This window comes from Pseudorasbora parva, chromosome 1 (genome assembly GCF_024679245.1).
Source record: "Pseudorasbora parva isolate DD20220531a chromosome 1, ASM2467924v1, whole genome shotgun sequence".
Lineage (NCBI taxonomy): Eukaryota > Metazoa > Chordata > Actinopteri > Cypriniformes > Gobionidae > Pseudorasbora > Pseudorasbora parva.
In genome coordinates this window covers 18,047,350-18,065,881 of record NC_090172.1, presented here as the reverse complement: position 1 = coordinate 18,065,881, position 18,532 = coordinate 18,047,350, and the positions used below count along the sequence as shown (strand labels likewise).

Genomic DNA, 18,532 nt, shown 5'->3' with positions numbered 1-18,532 from the left:
AGTGTAAGTGCGTTCCCGCAACTTTTGCTCGGGATCCCGGTTGGGAAACACTGGTCTGTATTGATTGACACCGCGCTGGTTTGCTTAGAATTATGAGCGCGCGCTGCCGCGTGATGAAGGCGTGTCGCAACTCTGTTATTCAACTGCTCTGGTTTTAAAAGCTATGTCTAAATGCACCAAAATGCAATAAAACTTGTTTTACGGTCGAATGCAACGCGTGTGTGTGTGAGTGAGTAAGAGATGCGCAAAAGGGCGGAGAGAGAACTTAAGGAAATGCAGCTAAACGAATATGCGTGCGTCTTTTAAATAGCGTAAAAATGAATGAATGACGAATGTGGCGGCCGTTATTGATTATGTGGCAGTCTGCCACAAATTAGTCTATGTGTGGGAAACACTGTTTGGCCTCTGTTTAAAGTATTCCCATACTTTTGATATTCGCGGTCTAGGTTTTTGTGATAGAACCAGGAGCAGAAGCCAACATTACGCGAGATGAACGCCTGACACGACGCGTCGACGAATTTCACGAACGTCGACATATTTCCATAGTCGACGTCATCGATGACGTCGACGCGTCGTTGCAGCACTATTATTTACCCTAATGTCGTTAATGTTGTTAAGATTTTTTTTTTAAAGATACGAAAGGTTATGAATCAGCGTATCGATTCAGGATACGGATCGCCAACGTCACACATGATTTCTGCAGTTTGACATGCAATCAGAATCCTGAATTAATACGCTAATCATGAATCAATAACTGTTCGAAACTTTGTTTTGAAACCGGCCCATACCTATATAGATCGTTATTTAGTTTTTTTGCGCACAAAAACTATTATTGTCGCTTCATAAAATTATTGTAGAACCACTGTAGTGAGACGGGCTTTGTAACGACGTCTTTAGTGCCTTTTATGGGTCTTGAGAGAGGAAATGACATTGACGTCAATGAAGGCCTGTCTGAGCAATCGGATTGCACCAAAAATATTTTCATTTGTGTTCTGAAGATAAACAGAGGTCTTACGGGTGTCAAACGACATTAGGGTAAGAAATTAATGACAGAATTTTCATTTTTGGGTTAACTAACCCTTTAAGATTTTTTTTTTTTTTTTTTTTACGCATGCATTTTTGACAGGTGCCCTGTTTTGGAATGTCAATGTTTCTATTTGTGCCATGGAATACCTTATAAACCATCCTAAGGATTTAATGTTTGGGAAATGGGCTTCTCCTGATTGGTACATTTAAAAAAATGAGATCCCAATATTTTGTAAGGTCTTTGCAGGCCATGTTTTGAGCAATAAGATGAGGCCAAGAAGATGCAAAGGAAATCCTACAGAGATCTCACTCATCTTAATCAGCATCACTTAAAGATGACTGGAGGATTTACATTTCAGTAAGAGTTTGAATGTGATTAATTCCAAACAGAGCAACATGCCTCATTATAAATGCACCATTATCCTGTTATCACTGTAAAGCTGCTTTGAAACTATTTGTATAATAAAGTGCTGTATAAAAAAGGTTATTTTGGTTAGTTGAACGAATTTGGTTGGTTTCAATATTACGTTAGAGTGTGGGGGGGGGGCACTGAATTAATTTAGCTTGAGGATTGTTTAAATTGTAAATCTGCATTATAGTAAAGATAATTTAGTTGTCTTATTGCCCTTAATTGCCATGAAAACAATGTCACAATACAAAAAAGGCTTTGTTACCATGGTTCTGAAATTTATTGTGTCTTGCTATCATAACCTAACATGATATTAAAAAGGTTTTTTTTTTTTTTTTTTTGCAAAGTGCCATGGGCACTGAGCACATAACTCAAGGTAAAGAGAGAGCAAGCACAGCAACTTATTAATAATAACACAATAATACTTATTGTGTGGTTTTGTGTTTCCTATTCATTTGTGCAGCCCTGCCCTCTTGCCACATGGCCTGCCTTATGTCATACCCACAATGCCTCACGTTTACCTGTAACCACTCCTGAGGACAGCAAGGTCAGCGCACATGGATTATTTTATGGCACACAAACATGGAGGCACACACAAAACCTACACAAACATGAAGGCAACCTAGAGATGATAATTCAGTATAATGAACAGTAAATCCAAAGTAAAATCCAGACAATGTCAAGGTCACTATAACGCTATTGATCAATCACTTAAATGTGAAGCACCCAGTGACATCTGGCCTTCACAAGCTTCTCATACAACCATCTCTCTAGAAATAATAAAAGTATGAAAACAACAAATTGGCATGATCAGTTGGAAAAATAACACCTTTCTTTCAACAACAACAAAAAAAGTTCACAGACAAATGTACATTTTAGATAATGTAACTGATCATCATTTCTGCACAGCATGTATTTATAACTGTAAATTAATATTTATGTTGTATGTTGTTTAACAGTTGACACACTGATATCACTTTGGCACATCAACCACCCATAAGCATGGAGTGCAAATATGAAGAGCAGTGACACAAATTGATCTGAAAACAAACCAAACAAATTTATATCTCTGCTACAGAGGGCTCAATGGCAAACCAATGAAGTCTTCTTCTTTAAAACCAATATCAACAAGATAAATATACATTTAAAAATTAGGGCATTAAGTAAATTAGGACATCTAAGTAGCTTTTATAAACATGTCTTGTAAAAACATTACTGGTGTGCATCTTAAAACAGAACAATTGCACTGACATTCTTTTTTTTTTTTTAGATAACTTGGCATTGCAAGTCGCTTTCAGGTAAAACAGCTCAAACATGCATTTTAGTCTGGGACTAGACTTAAGCATAGTATAAGCCTATATAAACACACTAATATATATAACTTCAGAGGCGGATGTAAGTGCGATAAGTTATACCTTACCTGGACGCTGACACACCCTACACGCATAATTTCAGACACCACAGCTCAAAAAATAGCGAACTGCCTATTACACATCTTATGTGCATATAAACAAACATTTCGTCCAAAAAAAGTGTCTAGGTAGACAGCACACTAGATTTTAAAACAGCCAGTATCTCTCTCCTAACGAGGCCTGTGAACGGAGCTCCGGTGTCCAACTGTTGCATCTTCACACAAAAGTCGATCACACTTTGAGGCTATAAAAAGCAAACGAGCCCGTGTTTAACTATGTCGACGGACTCGGGGAAATAAGCACGATGTTTCTGTTACACAGAGCGACAGCGAAAATAACACATTACAAGACATTCCTAAACTACCAGCCGGAAAAAAATGCAACTCAATGCGTTTGTCTACATTTAGCAACTTCAGACGCAGCAGTAACGTTACATACCAGCCGTTCAGAACACTATAGGAAAACACGTTGACATGTAGGCAAGTTGCAACTTCCAGCCCGTCCACTCCGTGTCGACAGAGAATAAAACGTCCACTCAGTGCGAGCACGTTGTTTATTCCTGGAAACTTTGTTTTTGTACAACGCTAGCCAGTAAGGCAGCAAGTGGGCGCCATGTTTGTGTTTTGTTACTTTGGTGCGCTCTCGGGTTTCTCGAACTGACTGCTGGAGGCGGATGGACACGCCCATGAGTGACTGGCTGCTACTCTTTTCTCCCCGTCTTCCGCCCTGCATAGATGCCACATATCTAGAATAGTGCGCACCGTGAAATATGTTGCGTTCACGTGCTATCGGAAATGTAGCAATTCCCACTTCCAAGTCGTAATTACGAGCTCATTGAGTTCAAAGGCCGTTCATGTGCAATTTTTAACTAGGAAACTCGTATTACGATAATTCTGATAGCACATAACATTTGAATGCAGCATAACAGGTATCATGTACAACTGGGTTTACAGCTTACAGCATATAAAATTATACTGTGATTGTACCGTTTGTACACTTGCACAAATTAAACTTAGAAAAGCAAAAGAAAATAAATGCATTCAAATTGACCAGAGATAATTGATGGTTTGCAAATAATCTTTATTACAAAACAATAACACCAACAATATTTTAGCCAAATTTACAATTAGTTTGTACATCAAGTTTAATATTGATGACATACGAATTAGTAGTTCAGACAAACCAGTGAGATAGAAGCCTTAAAATGGTTCAAATCCTTGTGGTTAGACTGAGCAGAAATGCATCAAGCAGTAAGTGAATTTCATTTGGAAGACACATTTTGCATCATACTAGTATGTAAACAATTATTGTTTATTAAGACATGTTAGTATTCATCAAGAGTCAAATTCACTAAACTGGGCAGGGTAAATTTCTCTGCAGATGGAGGGGAAAGACTATCAAGCTTGTCCAAGTCAAGAGAGAAAAGCTTCTCGTCAGCAGTCCAGTGGCTCAAGCCATGGCTCTTCATTGAATGTACTGGGGAGTCTTTGAAAGGGGATTTGTCTAAAGGGGGCTTCTTGAAGTACATTGGTGCCATTGGTTCAACAGGTGGCAGTACAAATTCTTCCTCTCGCTCCTTGTTACCATGGATCTCCACTGAGCCGTCACTGTTAAATGACACATCCTCAAAAAGTTTTGGGAGCTCTTCCTGAGCAATGCTGAATTTAATAACATCACTTGAGTTTTGGCTGTTAAGAGACTCCAGGTGTAAGGAGTCCCATGACACAGTTGAGTGAAGGGATGACCCCTGCTGGACAGGAGGCGGAGTGCAACAGTCAAGAGTAGCTGAAAATAAGAAGGAAGGCTCTGGACTTGGTCTGGTGCAAGGGCTGTTCACCTCAACCATTGGAGTCTTGATCCAAGAAAGACTGTCTTGCCGATTCAGAGACACTTGTTTCTTCTCAGCCATTCCTTCCTCTACAGCTTTTCTCCATGAACTTCTCACATCCTTAACTAGGGAGGGTTTATAATTAAAAGAAATAAAAAACAAAGCTGCTTGTTTAACAAACATTTCTAATTAAGAGAAAGTTAAATATTTATAACTCAATACTAAATAAAACAATCAAAAGTCTTGTACTTAGACTCTCAGGGGTGCGGCATAGCTGTTTCCTAGCTGAAAAGGGGTCAGATATCGCATTTAATAACTGCCCAAGGTCCATATCACTTCTTCCGTTGACTGGACTCATAATCACTGCATCTGCAAACTGAGAACCAAACAGAAAAATGTATATTTTAACACTGTACATTTACATAAACTCAGGCAGAGGATTGTCTGCTCCGTATCTGTCCGTGGCGATTTCTCTCAATTCACACCGGTCATCAGAGAGCAGGTTTAATATAGGGAAAACTTGTGATGGGTAGCACACTGCTCAGGACTGCCCATGTGTCAGTTTCCCAGAGCAAAATCTACAAGTTACTAACAGCAATTTTAATATAAGTAACCTGATGAACCATTGTTAGTAGTGATATTTCTGCACTGCAAATAATTTACTGGTAGATGTAGTAGTGTATTAAAAAAACAACAGACCCAAGTGTCATGACATTTACACTGCGGCATGAAAACAGCATTTGCAGAATCGGTTCAAATTTGCCAAGCAACAAATTAATTGATCCAAAAGCATAATTCTGTAGACTGATTAGAGAAAATTAGTTCTTTTCAGGTCTAGTGGTCATCAATAGTATGTCAAGCGACCCCAGATACCAAATTTAAGCCACAGTACACTGTAAAGACTGTATGAGGATAGAAAATCTAAAGGATGAGGATATTTCAAATCAAATTAGAGATTATGCTGCCGATATGCCAAAGAGGAAACGTGTCTTTCAACCCCCAAGCACACAAGCAAGCAACATCTTGGTTCCAGACAAAAAGGATTGAGATAATAGTGGCCAGCTCAATCCTTTAACCTCAACCACATTAAAAACTTGTTGGGTGACATTAAAAATGCAGTTTCAGAAGCAAAACCAAAACCCATTTCTAGGTGCCAGAAGTTGGCTGATTTAATGCAACAAATCAGTTATCAAACACAATGGTTATGCAACCATTACACGGCTCAGTGAAAATAGTTAATTCTGACTGGTCAATCGAGCATTCCAGCAGTGTTATTCCCAGAAAACAACAGCCAAAATTGACTAACACACTGCTCATCGGGGTACTACAAGTTATCTTAACCGTTGCTACTTGTATGCTTAACGTGTCACTCCACTGTCTGGTGCCATCGTGTGACTGAAATAACCACCACGGGTTACAATGGAAGAATACTTCAAGGTGTTTTAATGCACCTTGATGCACGTGCACTACGTGATGTAACGTTACGCCCGTTTCACACATACTCCATCTGCAGTGTGCATGCGGTGCATATTTTTTTCTGTACCCATGTTAAAGAATTACAGCTTTCACTTGCACGCGGATGCGGTCCGTCAGTCCGTTCCATGTGCGGTGCGTCTGCAGCAGTACCGAGTCTATTTTTTGCTGTGCTGCACTGCTGCATTAAAGTGACAGAACATGTTTGCATTAAAATAAACATGTTCTGATGCAAAAATCTAGTTTTCACCACAGATGCATATCATTTAAAATATACTCTTGTTTCAAAGTCAACACATGGCTTTATTTCTTAAGTAAAGCAAGGAAACAACTTGTCCTTATTGGCATTATAGGTAAAAAAAAAAAGTGCCATAATGGATAGGTGGAAAGTCCTTTCTTGGAGGTGGAAAGCAAAGTTCTTTATGACCAGCATGATTTATTTTAAAAGGGTTTAAAAAAAAAAAAAAAAAAAAAAAAAGACTAGACTTTATGAAAGAGTAAACAAAGTGAAATGCAATTCTGACGAGCCATGTTCAGTAACAACTTTTGGATTTTAAATTAAAAAATAATGACAATGCGGTGTTTGTGGTATGCAACAGCGGATCAGTTGTGGACTGCAAACGCAGAATATGTGAAACGGGCGTTAGTCTTGAAGATTAGACTATCTCCTACTCACTCATTTCCGTCAATAGGGGATAGGGGGAGTTTTAAGGGAGGATTTTTCAGCCGGGACTTTTTACTGCACCGAGTCGAAGTACTCTCAGAAGTGTTATTCCACCATACATGATAGTTCTCCTTTTTAATCTGCTTAGAAAAGCACCACGTTTTACTTTTCGTCACCATACTTGATCGTTCAACTATTTGTGTAACTGTATTTAAAAAGGGAAAACGTGGAGGTGTTTGGTCGCTTCTAACTTGATCTCTGTTTGGTACCATAGTCAATGAACTGGGCTTAGTGGGCTAAACTAAATGCTATCAGATCGTCACCACGCGTCAGAGCCAAGCCTGCAGTCTCCCTCTCATTTACTGAAGCTTTCAAGCCTCGATCGCCCCCCGGTGACCGGTCCCAGTATAGCCGCCCCTCTGTGTTTTCTAATGGACGCGAGGCAAACTAAATAAAATTACACTTCAAAAAATGTTCCCCAAAGTTAGTGTATGTCACTGAAGGCAGTTATCATCACGATGATTTCATTTCAGGTGTTCGTTTTAAAAATAAGTTTACTTTGAGTTAGTTATTTGATGCTATAAAAACGGGGGGTGTGACGTCATGATTGACAGCTGAGACTGACGGCTTCTCTGAGTGAAGTTGTCACTGAGGCACTAACGGACTTTTTTCAAAATTTTTGGGAGCAGATTAGATCTTTAGCTTTAATTTCTACATTTCCATAACTGTTTATTTCACACCAACATAATTAATTGTTCTGCATCTGCGAGAGTGTGGGCGGGCTTTTGAAATCGCGGCTGTACTTCCTGCTCTACTGCGCAACTCCGGTCCCGAAATCGCTACTGCGCAGACTCGGTCCCAAGATGTCCGCGCCGTGCAAGGGCGCCTGAAAGCTTCAAATCTGACAAGCGGAAACGGATGATGTCGAGTCGTCCATATTTTTTTACGGTCTATGGTCAGAGCGATTAAGTGCACGCACTCAGACTAGAGAGGTATGTATCAACTTGTTTTAGTTAAGGGAATAACAGTTTAATATGAAGAAGCGGTGAAGTATCCCTTTAAGTTGCTTCAGTTTACTAGTCTTTGAGGTTAAAAAGAAATGTTGACTGCTATTTAACTGATTAATATGCCCTTTTCTTTGCTTCCTGTAAAATTTGATCAAATTTGTTAATGCTTTGATTTGGAGTTAAATGTGTAAGGTTCCCACTGCATTTGAAATGTGGACATAAAATCCATATAATAATAATACTTCATTCACTTGATTTATTTGAAGAACTGTACATGCCATACTTCATATCTACTACAGACGCTGCGAAGCAAAAATCAATCAGATTCTGCCAAGTTCTCGTTTTCTTTAGGCAATCCCAGTGTACTTAAATTTAAATAAATAAATACATAAACATACTTGACTTGCCAAGTTGTAACACTCCAAATCTAACATTTTAAAATAAATAAATAAATAAATAAACAAACAAACATACTTGACTTGCCAAGTTGTCACATTCCAAATCTAAAATTTGAGCCTTGTTCTTTTGGAGATTCGAATGCACATTGCGCCTGTGGCTAAGCTGCAAGAGAGGGGGAAAAAACATGTTGAAGACAAATAAGGTGGGACTCTGCTCTACAGAGGGTAAACAAGCTGAAATACATATACTACCAGTTTTCAAACATGCTCACAGGAATTATTTTATAAAATTAACATTTTAACACTGTACATTTATATAAACTCAAGCAGATGATTGTCTGCTCCGTATCTGTCCGTGGCAATTTCTCTCAATTAGCACCGGTCATCAGAGAGCAGGTTTGATATAGGGAAAACTTGTGATGGGTAGAGCACTGGTTCAGGACTGCCCATGTATCAGTTTCCCAGAGCAAAAATCTACTACAACATCAGTAACCTGATGAACCATTGCTATCAGTACTGCATTGCAAATAATTTACTTGTTGATATAGTGTAACAGAAAAACAACAGACCCAACATGACGTCACGCACACTGCTTGTTCCGGGTAATTGACTCAGAATCCCTAGACCCATGCTTGATTAACCCAAATCTCTTACATGTACTGGTTATTAAAACATGGGGTTGAGTGTCTTTGTTCACCATGAACATACTCTTGAATTAGAGTACCAAATCTAGAAGTCCTGTAAACCAGTGCCAAATGTGCCATTATTACTTTTGTTTAATTTGTTAGGGCAACAAGTCTACTAAATACCTCTGAAGTAAACTAACTCTAAAACATATCCTCCAGAGCAGGCTATAGTCAGAGAAAAAAAGATGCCAACTCTATTTGGCCATCTTGAAAGGTGCCTCCGTTTTTGGAAACAAAAGTTGAGGTTAACAGTTTACTAAAACCTGAGATGGGGATGTTTATTTGTGCCAGCATGCATGGGGCTAAAATGAAGATACAAGCAGGAAAGTAAAGAGCTTAGCAATACAAAACTACCTGTACTGGACTGGGTGTCTGGGTCACAGACGGATTTTTAACCGGGTAAACCAAGGAAGATTGACATGGTGGTGCATCAACAGTTGCTGTTTTTTTGGAAAAGCAGCTGTCAGGAGACAGCAGGGCCCCCTCATCTTCAGCTGGTATTGATGTGCTGTTAATAATTGGGGAGAAAGTTACATTATGTCCATGAAAATGGAACAACAGTTAATTTCCACAACTTTCACCACTTAGAAAAACTCAAATTGTTTCAGACATTTTGAGTACTGGCTCCAGGTGGACTTCTGGTTCCAAATGGACAGCGGTCTCAATTACATCTGGTTTTCTTTTTGACGGCTGCTCTAGGAGTTCTCAAAAGAGAGGGATAAGGGGGGAAAAGGATAATTACACCATCTCGTAAGAAGAAAGATGATCACAATGCAAGCTGTTAACTTACCAGGTAGTTTATATGGATATTGTGAGATAACACTAGCCTCAAAACTAGCCTCAGAAGCTGGCTCAAATGAGAGAGGAGCCATTGGGGAGACGAAGTCAAGAGCCTGTTAAATGTTACAGAGAGCAGATCATAATCCTCCTCCAAACAAAAATCAGAACATTAATAAATATGCACTAAACTAAATGTGTGACTTCTGTATGCATACTGCTTTGTATAATCTGGACACAACAATGTTTCAGAGAAGACAAGGTGAACTATATGACCAGTGAACCTAAATACCTTAACTCACAGCATAGATTTAAAAGCATTTAATACTATACAAAAGCAGCAATTAATCCACTTACAGGATCCTCTTGAAGAAAAGAGGTCAGGGGTGTGTTTTTCAAACACTCAGCCCACATGTTCTCCCAGTTCTCCTCCATTCTACTGATGGAGACTTTGATCTCTGCTGCATCCTCTTTAACCAGTTTCCTCCTGGACAGAATAAATAAACCATTTTAAAGAAAAATAAAGTCAAGCAAATAAATTGCACCTTAAAGTGTTAAACTGAAACACAATAATATGATGTCCAAAAGCTGAACAACTAATAAAAGGTCCACAAATTCATTATGTTCCTTCACTGCTTCACATACCTTTATACTTCAGGTGACTTTGAACCCATAGGGCAGGGCTATTCAAATCTTACGCTGGAGGGCCAATGCGCTGCAGAGTTTAGCTCCAACTCTTATCAAACACATCCACCTGTGATTTTCTTATGATCCTGAAGACATTGATTAGCATGTTCAGGTGTGTTTGATTAGGGTTGGAGCTAAACTCTGCAGTGCATTGGCGCTCCAGGGTAAGATTTGAATAGCCCTGCCATAGGGCATGGCCACAGATTTAAATTGTCAACACATGAATCAAATCAGACATTGATCAATCTGAGTCCAATTCACAGGTGACAATGGTTTCCAAAATGAAATGAAACAAACAGTTTTATGAAACCAAACTTTTATTGTAATGTTTAACAAACAAAACATGGTCTTAAATCACATTCTAAAAGTAAGACACATAACTTGATTATTAATGTTCAAGAGCACATTTAAAGGTACCTGATAAGCTTGAGGTTTTCTTTTGAGCGGCTGAAAAGCAAGGCATGCTCCTGAAGGTCTTTATGTTGAAGCTGTACACTCGGGCCTACAATTGTCTCTCTCTCCTTAGTTAGGATGTGTAATCCCTTAATCAGAAGCTCCAGCAAAGGCACAATGATAGGCTGCCCTCCCTCATACAAGCTACCAACCCTGGACTATGGACACAAATAGAACTTTGTCAGAATTTAACACCAAAATATAAATGCTGACCAATTAAGCTATTAGAAAATGCATCATGTGTTCAAAAACACAAAATACATACATTTTTACACATTAAAGTTTTCTTTTTCTATCTGTAGATCTCACCTGGTAGGATAGCTGCTCCATGCTGTCACGCAGAACCGCAGGTATCTTCACACTCAGGTCCTGCCCAACCAAGATGTACTGGTCCACCTGTCCACGGATCACACTCTCCACTACTTTTCGATCTCCTTCAAGGGTTGACAAGACTCTGTCTGTCTCAGTCCAAAGGTCTCGCACCTAAGTGGTATGGTTAAAATTAGAACTAATTATAGAAATAAATATTAGTAATGGAATTTCAGCAAAAATGTATTAGAAAATAAACTAAAAAATGAACATGGTGCAAACCTTTTGATTTTTTGTAAGAATGTCTTCCATGAAATTTGAATTACGGTCATGTTCTCTACAAACAAGAAACATTTTATTTCACACTTGTAAATTGCACAGATCATTTTCACTTCACTAAAAACATTGTTTTAGAGATTTACTTGAGCAAACGGTCATATTTGGCATCCTCTGCATCAAGGTCCCTCAAAGATTTTTCCAAACCTCTGAAAGCAAAAATAAAATAAAAATACATCTTGGCTACACATTTAATCTTGGTTTCCTGAGTAGGCAATATGAAATTGCAACAATAGCTGAAGTTATGGGAACTGCCCCAGATGTGATGACTGTCTGAAGCCTGTATATCAGGGCTATTCAAATCTTACCCTGGAGGGCCAATGCACTGCAGAGCTTAGCTCCAACCCTGATCAAACACACCCACCTGTGATTTTCTAATGATCCTGGAGACATTGATTAGCATGTTCAGGTGTGCTTGATTAAGGTTGGAGCTAAACTCTGCACTGCATTGGCTCTCCAGGGTAAGATTTGAATAGCCCTGCTGTATATAAACCAAAATGCATTGGTTGATAGCGCTGTTCCTTGAGATGTTGTGATGTGAAGCAACAGAAAAGAGTCAATTATTACCCTTATACTAGGTACACCTCCTGGACGAATCTGCACTATATGTCTCTTTGTAGCAAATGAAGCAAGCCATATCACCACTCTTCTGTTTCTCTTGAGAATGTTGGAAAGAACTACTACTACTACTATTATTATTATTATTATTATTAAATACAAATGACTAAAAACTAAAATACTATTAAAAAAAATCAAGCTGGAAAAATGTATATTTAGTTATTATAATAATAACTATTACTATATTAAAAATAACTACAAAAATTAAAGCTGCGAGCAGCATTTAGCGGGGTTCAAGCCATTTAAGGTTTTTAAGCATTTGACACCTTTTGCATGAAAGGCTTTTAAGCACTGAATGAATTTGAGAGATATCAGGTGAAATGAAGTGATAAACTGACAAAATGTGATTTTAAATATTATAATAGTGACTTTATAAAGTCTAAATATGAATTGATTAGGAGAGTGCAGAGAATCATACTGCTGTGGTTTGGTTCCGATCAGGCAAAAAACCTAGGACTAGTTTGCAAAACGAGGTTTTTAACATAATTGTAAATATTTAAATAAAGATTTGATTGACAGTATTGGTTATAGAGGCAAAGTTGTTCAGTATGAGAAGATCTATCACAATATATGCGATTACAGAGATGGAAAATACAATTTACAAGCAATTCACCAGAGGGAATACATGGTTTTCAAAGCTTTTTAACCCTTATAGCGCCCCCTATACTCTGATCTCCATAAAACTTTGCGTGTGTCTTCAACATGTTATGCCACATATACCCAACAATTTTCGTGAAGTTTTGAGTTTCCTCTTAGGATTTATAGGCTTTTGAGTGTATTTTGCCACGCCTCTTTTCTAAATGGCCTTGTTATAGCCACCCAAATGCAAAAAATCAACTTTTTTTTGATAATTATTGATCTAGAGAGTCCAGAGAATTGTCCTAGACTGGTTTGATTCTGATTGCGCAAAAAACCAGGGACTAGTTCGCAAAAGTAGGTTTTTAACATTATTGCAAATATTTATTTAACGATTTAATTGACAGAAATGGTTCCAGAGGCAAAGTTGTTCAACATGAGGAGATCTATCATATGATATGCATATTTTGCCGATGTGTGCAACACCACGTGATTGCAGAGCCATAAAACTCGTTAGCGCCAACTAGCGGCCGATTTTTTTTTAAATTCTTACAGACCTCTAGGACCATGAGTCAAACATGCCTACTGAGTTTCGTTCCGATCGACCTCCGTTAACCCTGTCTAATAGGTGCTCAAATTTCACTGGCCCATGGCGGCCATGTTTTTTGAGATATGCCAATGTTCTCATAGACAGACATGGTACCTTGGGCCAAGACACTGCATACCAATTTTCAGGTCAATCGGACTAGCGGTCGCGTGGTTATAGCCCTTTTTGTGTTTTTTCCACATTATAGCGCCACCAAGTGGTCAATCTTCACATTTTTTTTACCCTGACCTCAGAATAAGCCCATACACATGTGTACCAAGTTTGGTGAAGATATCTCATTTCCTTCTTGAGTTATAGCCTCTTTAGTAAAAAAGGCTCCGCCTTAAATGTACATTTCCACGCCCCTTTTCGTCCATGAGTCCAAATTTCAACTTTTTTTTGATAATTATTGATATTCAGACTAGACAGAACATTTTGGCACTGGTTTGGTTCCGATATGTCAAAAAACCAGGGACTAGTTCGCAAAAGTAGGTTTTTGACAAAATTCAAAATGGCGGAAAAATTTTCATGACGGAAATGAAATCGGAGATATACGTTTTGTTCGCCAAGGTCTCAGCTTTCCAATGATATAAGACACTTGAGTGTGGACCAAACGGTTTAGGAGTTATGAGCCCTTTCGCGCAATTGATTGCTATAGCGCCACCTATGGGCCAATCTGGCTCATAATTTGATAACCTCTCCTCGATTTTTGGACTACCTATTGACAAAGTTTGAAGTCTCTAGCCCTTACGGTTTGGTCTGCACGATGAGTTTTACGGCAGAATAATAATAATAATAATAATAATAATAATAATAATAATAATAATAATAATAATAAAAATCAGCACAAATACAATAGGTGTTCAGCACTTCGTGCTTGAACCCCTAATTACAATACTAATATTGAAAGATCTCAATTTAAGTTAAACCATTTAGCTTCTATTTTGAAAGAGCCCTTAAACCTTATCTTTTGTTGATAAACACTTCTCATTACCAGTATGAAAAGATGGCTGCCGCATGTTCCGTTAAAGAAAATGTGAGAAAATGTGAGCTCTAAGTTCCCAAATTTAGAGCACATGCAGAGATGGCGTTTGTCTGGAGTAGCATTTTAAAAACTGATTAGCTCAGAGACGCAGAAAACGCTGGTTTTATTTCAATTGATTGTGCAGCCCAGGTTGTTTGACCATACAAAACTTTATTGACCACATCAATGAAAAGCCCTGATAGAAAGACAAAAATCCCTTCCTAAAGAATAAGATATCTGCACTGTCAATGCCATCATTGCCGAACTTCAGAAAATGGCCAAACCTGGAGGTTTCCATAGTGTCAGCTATTGCAGCATTGAGTAAACCTATGAAAAGTAACTAATAGTAAGTAAATGGCCTAAATATAAGATGCAATATCTTACAAAATAATACTTGCTGTAATGCAACAGTGATTCAAAAGATGTGCCGCCTCCAATCAGTAAATGGAGGCTCATGTCCACTCACTTAGCTCTTTTCTGATAGTCTTGAATAAGACGGTCCTGCTGTACGGTCACTCTCTGGAATCGTCTCTTCACCAGCTGAAATCTTTTAATCTCCAGATCCTTTGAACTCACTGGTACTGCAGCAGCTTCAGGGACCCATGTGTCATCTAATTGTTGATGTGACAATTATAGAACACAATTACATCAATTTGAAAACATACCCTGGGCTGAACATTATTTGATCCCTGGATAATAGAAAATATCTTTATAATGTTTGCTGTGTCAATTTTAGATGGCACTTATGGAGCAGCAGAAATACAGAGATTACACTGGTAACCCCTGTATACAAAGCTGTGCTTCTCCTAATTTACACAAGGTACGTTCCATTCGACTGTAAGTGGACTGTGAAGTGGACTTCACAGGGTATTCCACAATCTTTGAGATTCCAATCCAAAGGGAACGAACATGTTCAGTACAAAAGACACTGCGAACGGCACTGGGAATAAGGGAACGTCAATACATCACTTCACAGGAAGTGAGAAAGCGAAAATCACCGTGTCACAATCACAACTGTTGTGATGCGTCATGTGACCAGTTTGAACCATAAACTAGTGGTGGAGCAAATTATGCTGTCAAATAAGTATTTGGTCAATAACAAAATTTAATCCCGATACTTTGTTATACAGTCTTGTTCAAAATAATAGCAGTACAATGTGACTAACCAGAATAATCAAGGTTTTTAGTATATTTTTTATTGCTACGTGGCAAACAAGTTACCAGTAGGTTCAGTAGATTCTCAGAAAACAAATGAGACCTAGCATTCATGATATGCACGCTCTTAAGGCTGTGCAATTGGGCAATTAGTTGAATTAGTTGAAAGGGGTGTGTTCAAAAAAATAGCAGTGTGGCATTCAATCACTGAGGTCATCGATTTTGTGAAGAAACAGGTGTGAATCAGGTGGCCCCTATTTAAGGATGAAGCCAACACTTGTTGAACATGCATTTGAAAGCTGTGGAAAATGGGTCGTTCAAGACATTGTTCAGAAGAACAGCGTACTTTGATTAAAAAGTTGATTAGAGAGGGGAAAACCTATAAAGAGGTGCAAAAAATGATAGGCTGTTCAGCTAAAATGATCTCCAATGCCTTAAAATGGAGAGCAAAACCAGAGAGACGTGGAAGAAAACAGAAGACAACCATCAAAATGGATAGAAGAATAACCAGAATGGCAAAGGCTCAGCCAATGATCACCTCCAGGATGATCAAACACAGTCTGGAGTTACCTGTAAGTACTGTGACAGTTAGAAGACGTCTGTGTGAAGCTAATCTATTTTCAAGAATCCCCCGCAAAGTCCCTCTGTTAAAAAAAAGGCATGTGCAGAAGAGGTTACAATTTGCCAAAGAACACATCAACTGGCCTAAAGAGAAACGGAGGAACATTTTGTGGACTGATGAGAGTAAAATTGTTCTTTTTGGGTCCAAGGGCCACAGGCAGTTTGTGAGACGACCCCCAAACTCTGAATTCAAGCCACAGTACACAGTGAAGACAGTGAAGCATGGAGGTGCAAGCATCATGATATGGGCATGTTTCTCCTACTATGGTGTTGGGCCTATTTATCGCATACCAGGGATCATGGATCAGTTTGCATATGTTAAAATACTTGAAGAGGTCATGTTGCCCTATGCTGAAGAGGACATGCCCTTGAAACGGTTGTTTCAACAAGACAATGACCCAAAACACACTAGTAAACGGGCAAAGTCTTGGTTCCAAACCAACAAAATTAATGTTATGGAGTGGCCAGCCCAATCTCCAGACCTTAATCCAATTGAGAACTTGTGGGGGATATCAAAAATGCTGTTTCTGAAGCAAAACCAAGAAATGTGAATGAATTGTGGAATGTTGTTAAAGAATCATGGAGTGGAATAACAGCTGAGAGGTGCCACAAGTTGGTTGACTCCATGCCACACAGATGTCAAGCAGTTTTAAAAAACTGTGGTCATAGAACTAAATATTAGTTTAGTGATTCACAGGATTGCTAAATCCCAGAAAAAAAAATGTTTGTACAAAATAGTTTTGAGTTTGTACAGTCAAAGGTAGACACTGCTATTTTTTTTGAACACACCCCTTTCAACGAATTGCCCAATTGCACAGCCTTAAGAGCGTGCATATCATGAATGCTGGGTCTTGTTTGTTTTCTGACAATCTACTGAACCTACTGGTAACTTGTTTGCCACGTAGCAATAAAAAATATACTAAAAACCTTGATTATTCTGGTTAGTCACATTGTACTGCTATTATTTTGAACAAGACTGTATATCCTTTGTTGGAAATGACAGAGGTCAAACATTTTCTGTAAGTCGCCACAAGGTTTTTATACACTCATGCTGGTAGTTTGGCCCATTCCTCCATGCAGATCTCCCCTACAGCAGTGATGTTTTGGGGCAGTCGCTGGGCAACACAGATTTTTAAAGATTTTCTATAAGGTTGAGATCTGGAGACTGGATAGGCTAGGCCACTCTAGGACTTTGAAATGCTTCTTACGAAGCCCTTCTTACAAAATCTAACGATATTCCCAACCCCATGCTTTACAATAGGTGTTCATTGTGTTCTTTAAATTCAACTCAGCATTCATTCTCCTCCAAATGCCAAAAAGTTTTTTACCAAAAAGTTATATTTTGGTATCATCTGACATTCTCCCAATCCTCTTCTGGATCATCCAAATACTCTCTAGCAAACTTCAGACGGGACCGGACATGTACTGGTTTAAGCAGGGGGACACGTCTGACACTGTAGCATTTGAGTCCCTGTGTGTTTTCATATTTGAGTCCCTGTGTGTTTTCATATTTAGTGTGTTTCAGTAACAGAAGTGTGTTACTGATGGTAGCCTTTGTTATTTTGGTCCCAGCTCTCTGCAGGTCATTCACTAGGCCCCCCTGTGTGGTTCTGGGATTTTTGCTCACTGTTCTTGTGATCATTTTGAACCCACGGTTGAGATCTTGTGTGGAGCCCCAGATTGAGGGAGATTATCAGTGGTCTTGTATGTCTTCCATTTTTTAATAATTGCTCCCACAGTTGATTTCTTCACACCAGAATGCTTATCTATTGCAGATTCAGTCTTCCCAGCCTGGTGCAGGTCTACAATTTTGTTTCTGGTGTCCTTTGACAGCTCTTTGGTCTTGACCATAGTGGAGTTTGGGGTCTGACTGTTTGAGGTTGTGGACAGGTGTCTTTTATAATGATAAGTTTAAACAGGTGCTATTAATACATGTAACGAGTGGAGGACAGAGAAGCCTCTTAGAAGAAGTTACAGGTCTGTGAGAGCCAGAAATCTAGCTTTTTTTGTAGGTGACATACTTATTTCCACTATTATTTGCAAGTAAATTCTTTAAAAATCAGACAATGTGATTTTCTGGACCTTCTCATAGTCTGTCTCTCATAGTTAAAGGGGTACTTCAGTGCTGGAAAGATGAATCTGTATTTAAACTGGGTCATTAATGTAGTAGAAATGTGACATTTTTTAATTTGGTGCCTTCTAGACTGAGAAAAGACTCATGGGGATGAAAGACTACAATTCCCAGAATTCTTCGCTGCCCTGTGAGGCCATTCCCAAAGCCACCACTACTGGATTACAGTGACTGAGTTAGAAGAACAGTCACTACAATTAAATACTGAACGTGTCTCTGTTCTATATAAGGAGCTGTATTATTTACTTAATAATACAGTTACTGTATTATTTACTCAGGACTGTATTATTTACTTGTAAATGATTATCATCATAAATGATGAACTCACTGAATTTTTTACAATTAAATTAAAAAAC

The 18,532-nt window shown here is 38.6% G+C and overlaps 2 protein-coding genes and 2 non-coding genes across 7 annotated transcripts in view; all 4 read right to left on the bottom strand.

The window, feature by feature from the left end:
• Nucleotides 1-3,516, bottom strand: part of dennd4c (DENN/MADD domain containing 4C) — a 122,626-nt gene extending 119,110 nt beyond the window's left edge. For both annotated transcript variants that reach the window (XM_067431569.1, XM_067431635.1), the window contains exon 1: nt 3,286-3,516. The gene's annotated coding sequence lies outside the window, so the exon portion shown is untranslated. The remainder of the gene's footprint in view (nt 1-3,285) is intronic.
• A 390-nt stretch (nt 3,517-3,906) lies between these two features.
• haus6 (HAUS augmin-like complex, subunit 6) overlaps nt 3,907-18,532 on the bottom strand; it is a 36,580-nt gene continuing 21,954 nt past the window's right edge. Inside the window, exons 5-17 of one of the 3 annotated variants that reach the window (XM_067431477.1) lie at nt 14,736-14,880; nt 11,552-11,614; nt 11,412-11,466; nt 11,130-11,303; nt 10,785-10,978; nt 10,038-10,167; nt 9,694-9,796; nt 9,514-9,607; nt 9,258-9,411; nt 8,294-8,380; nt 4,925-5,051; nt 4,685-4,800; nt 3,907-4,594 (exon numbers count right to left, since the gene is read on the bottom strand). In XM_067431477.1, the coding sequence (XP_067287578.1) occupies nt 4,172-4,594; nt 4,685-4,800; nt 4,925-5,051; nt 8,294-8,380; nt 9,258-9,411; nt 9,514-9,607; nt 9,694-9,796; nt 10,038-10,167; nt 10,785-10,978; nt 11,130-11,303; nt 11,412-11,466; nt 11,552-11,614; nt 14,736-14,880 (1,865 nt within the window). In that variant the 3' untranslated portion in view covers nt 3,907-4,171. Of the gene's footprint in view, nt 4,801-4,924; nt 5,052-8,293; nt 8,381-9,257; nt 9,412-9,513; nt 9,608-9,693; nt 9,797-10,037; nt 10,168-10,784; nt 10,979-11,129; nt 11,304-11,411; nt 11,467-11,551; nt 11,615-14,735; nt 14,881-18,532 lie in introns of all 3 variants that reach the window. The other 2 variants (XM_067431327.1, XM_067431397.1) reach the window with 2 other exon arrangements.
• LOC137088990 (small Cajal body-specific RNA 8) lies at nt 5,114-5,244 on the bottom strand. Its single transcript, XR_010907622.1, has one exon. It is a non-coding gene; the product is annotated as a small Cajal body-specific RNA 8 (non-coding RNA).
• Nucleotides 8,550-8,681, bottom strand: LOC137088980 (small Cajal body-specific RNA 8). Its single transcript, XR_010907621.1, has one exon. It is a non-coding gene; the product is annotated as a small Cajal body-specific RNA 8 (non-coding RNA).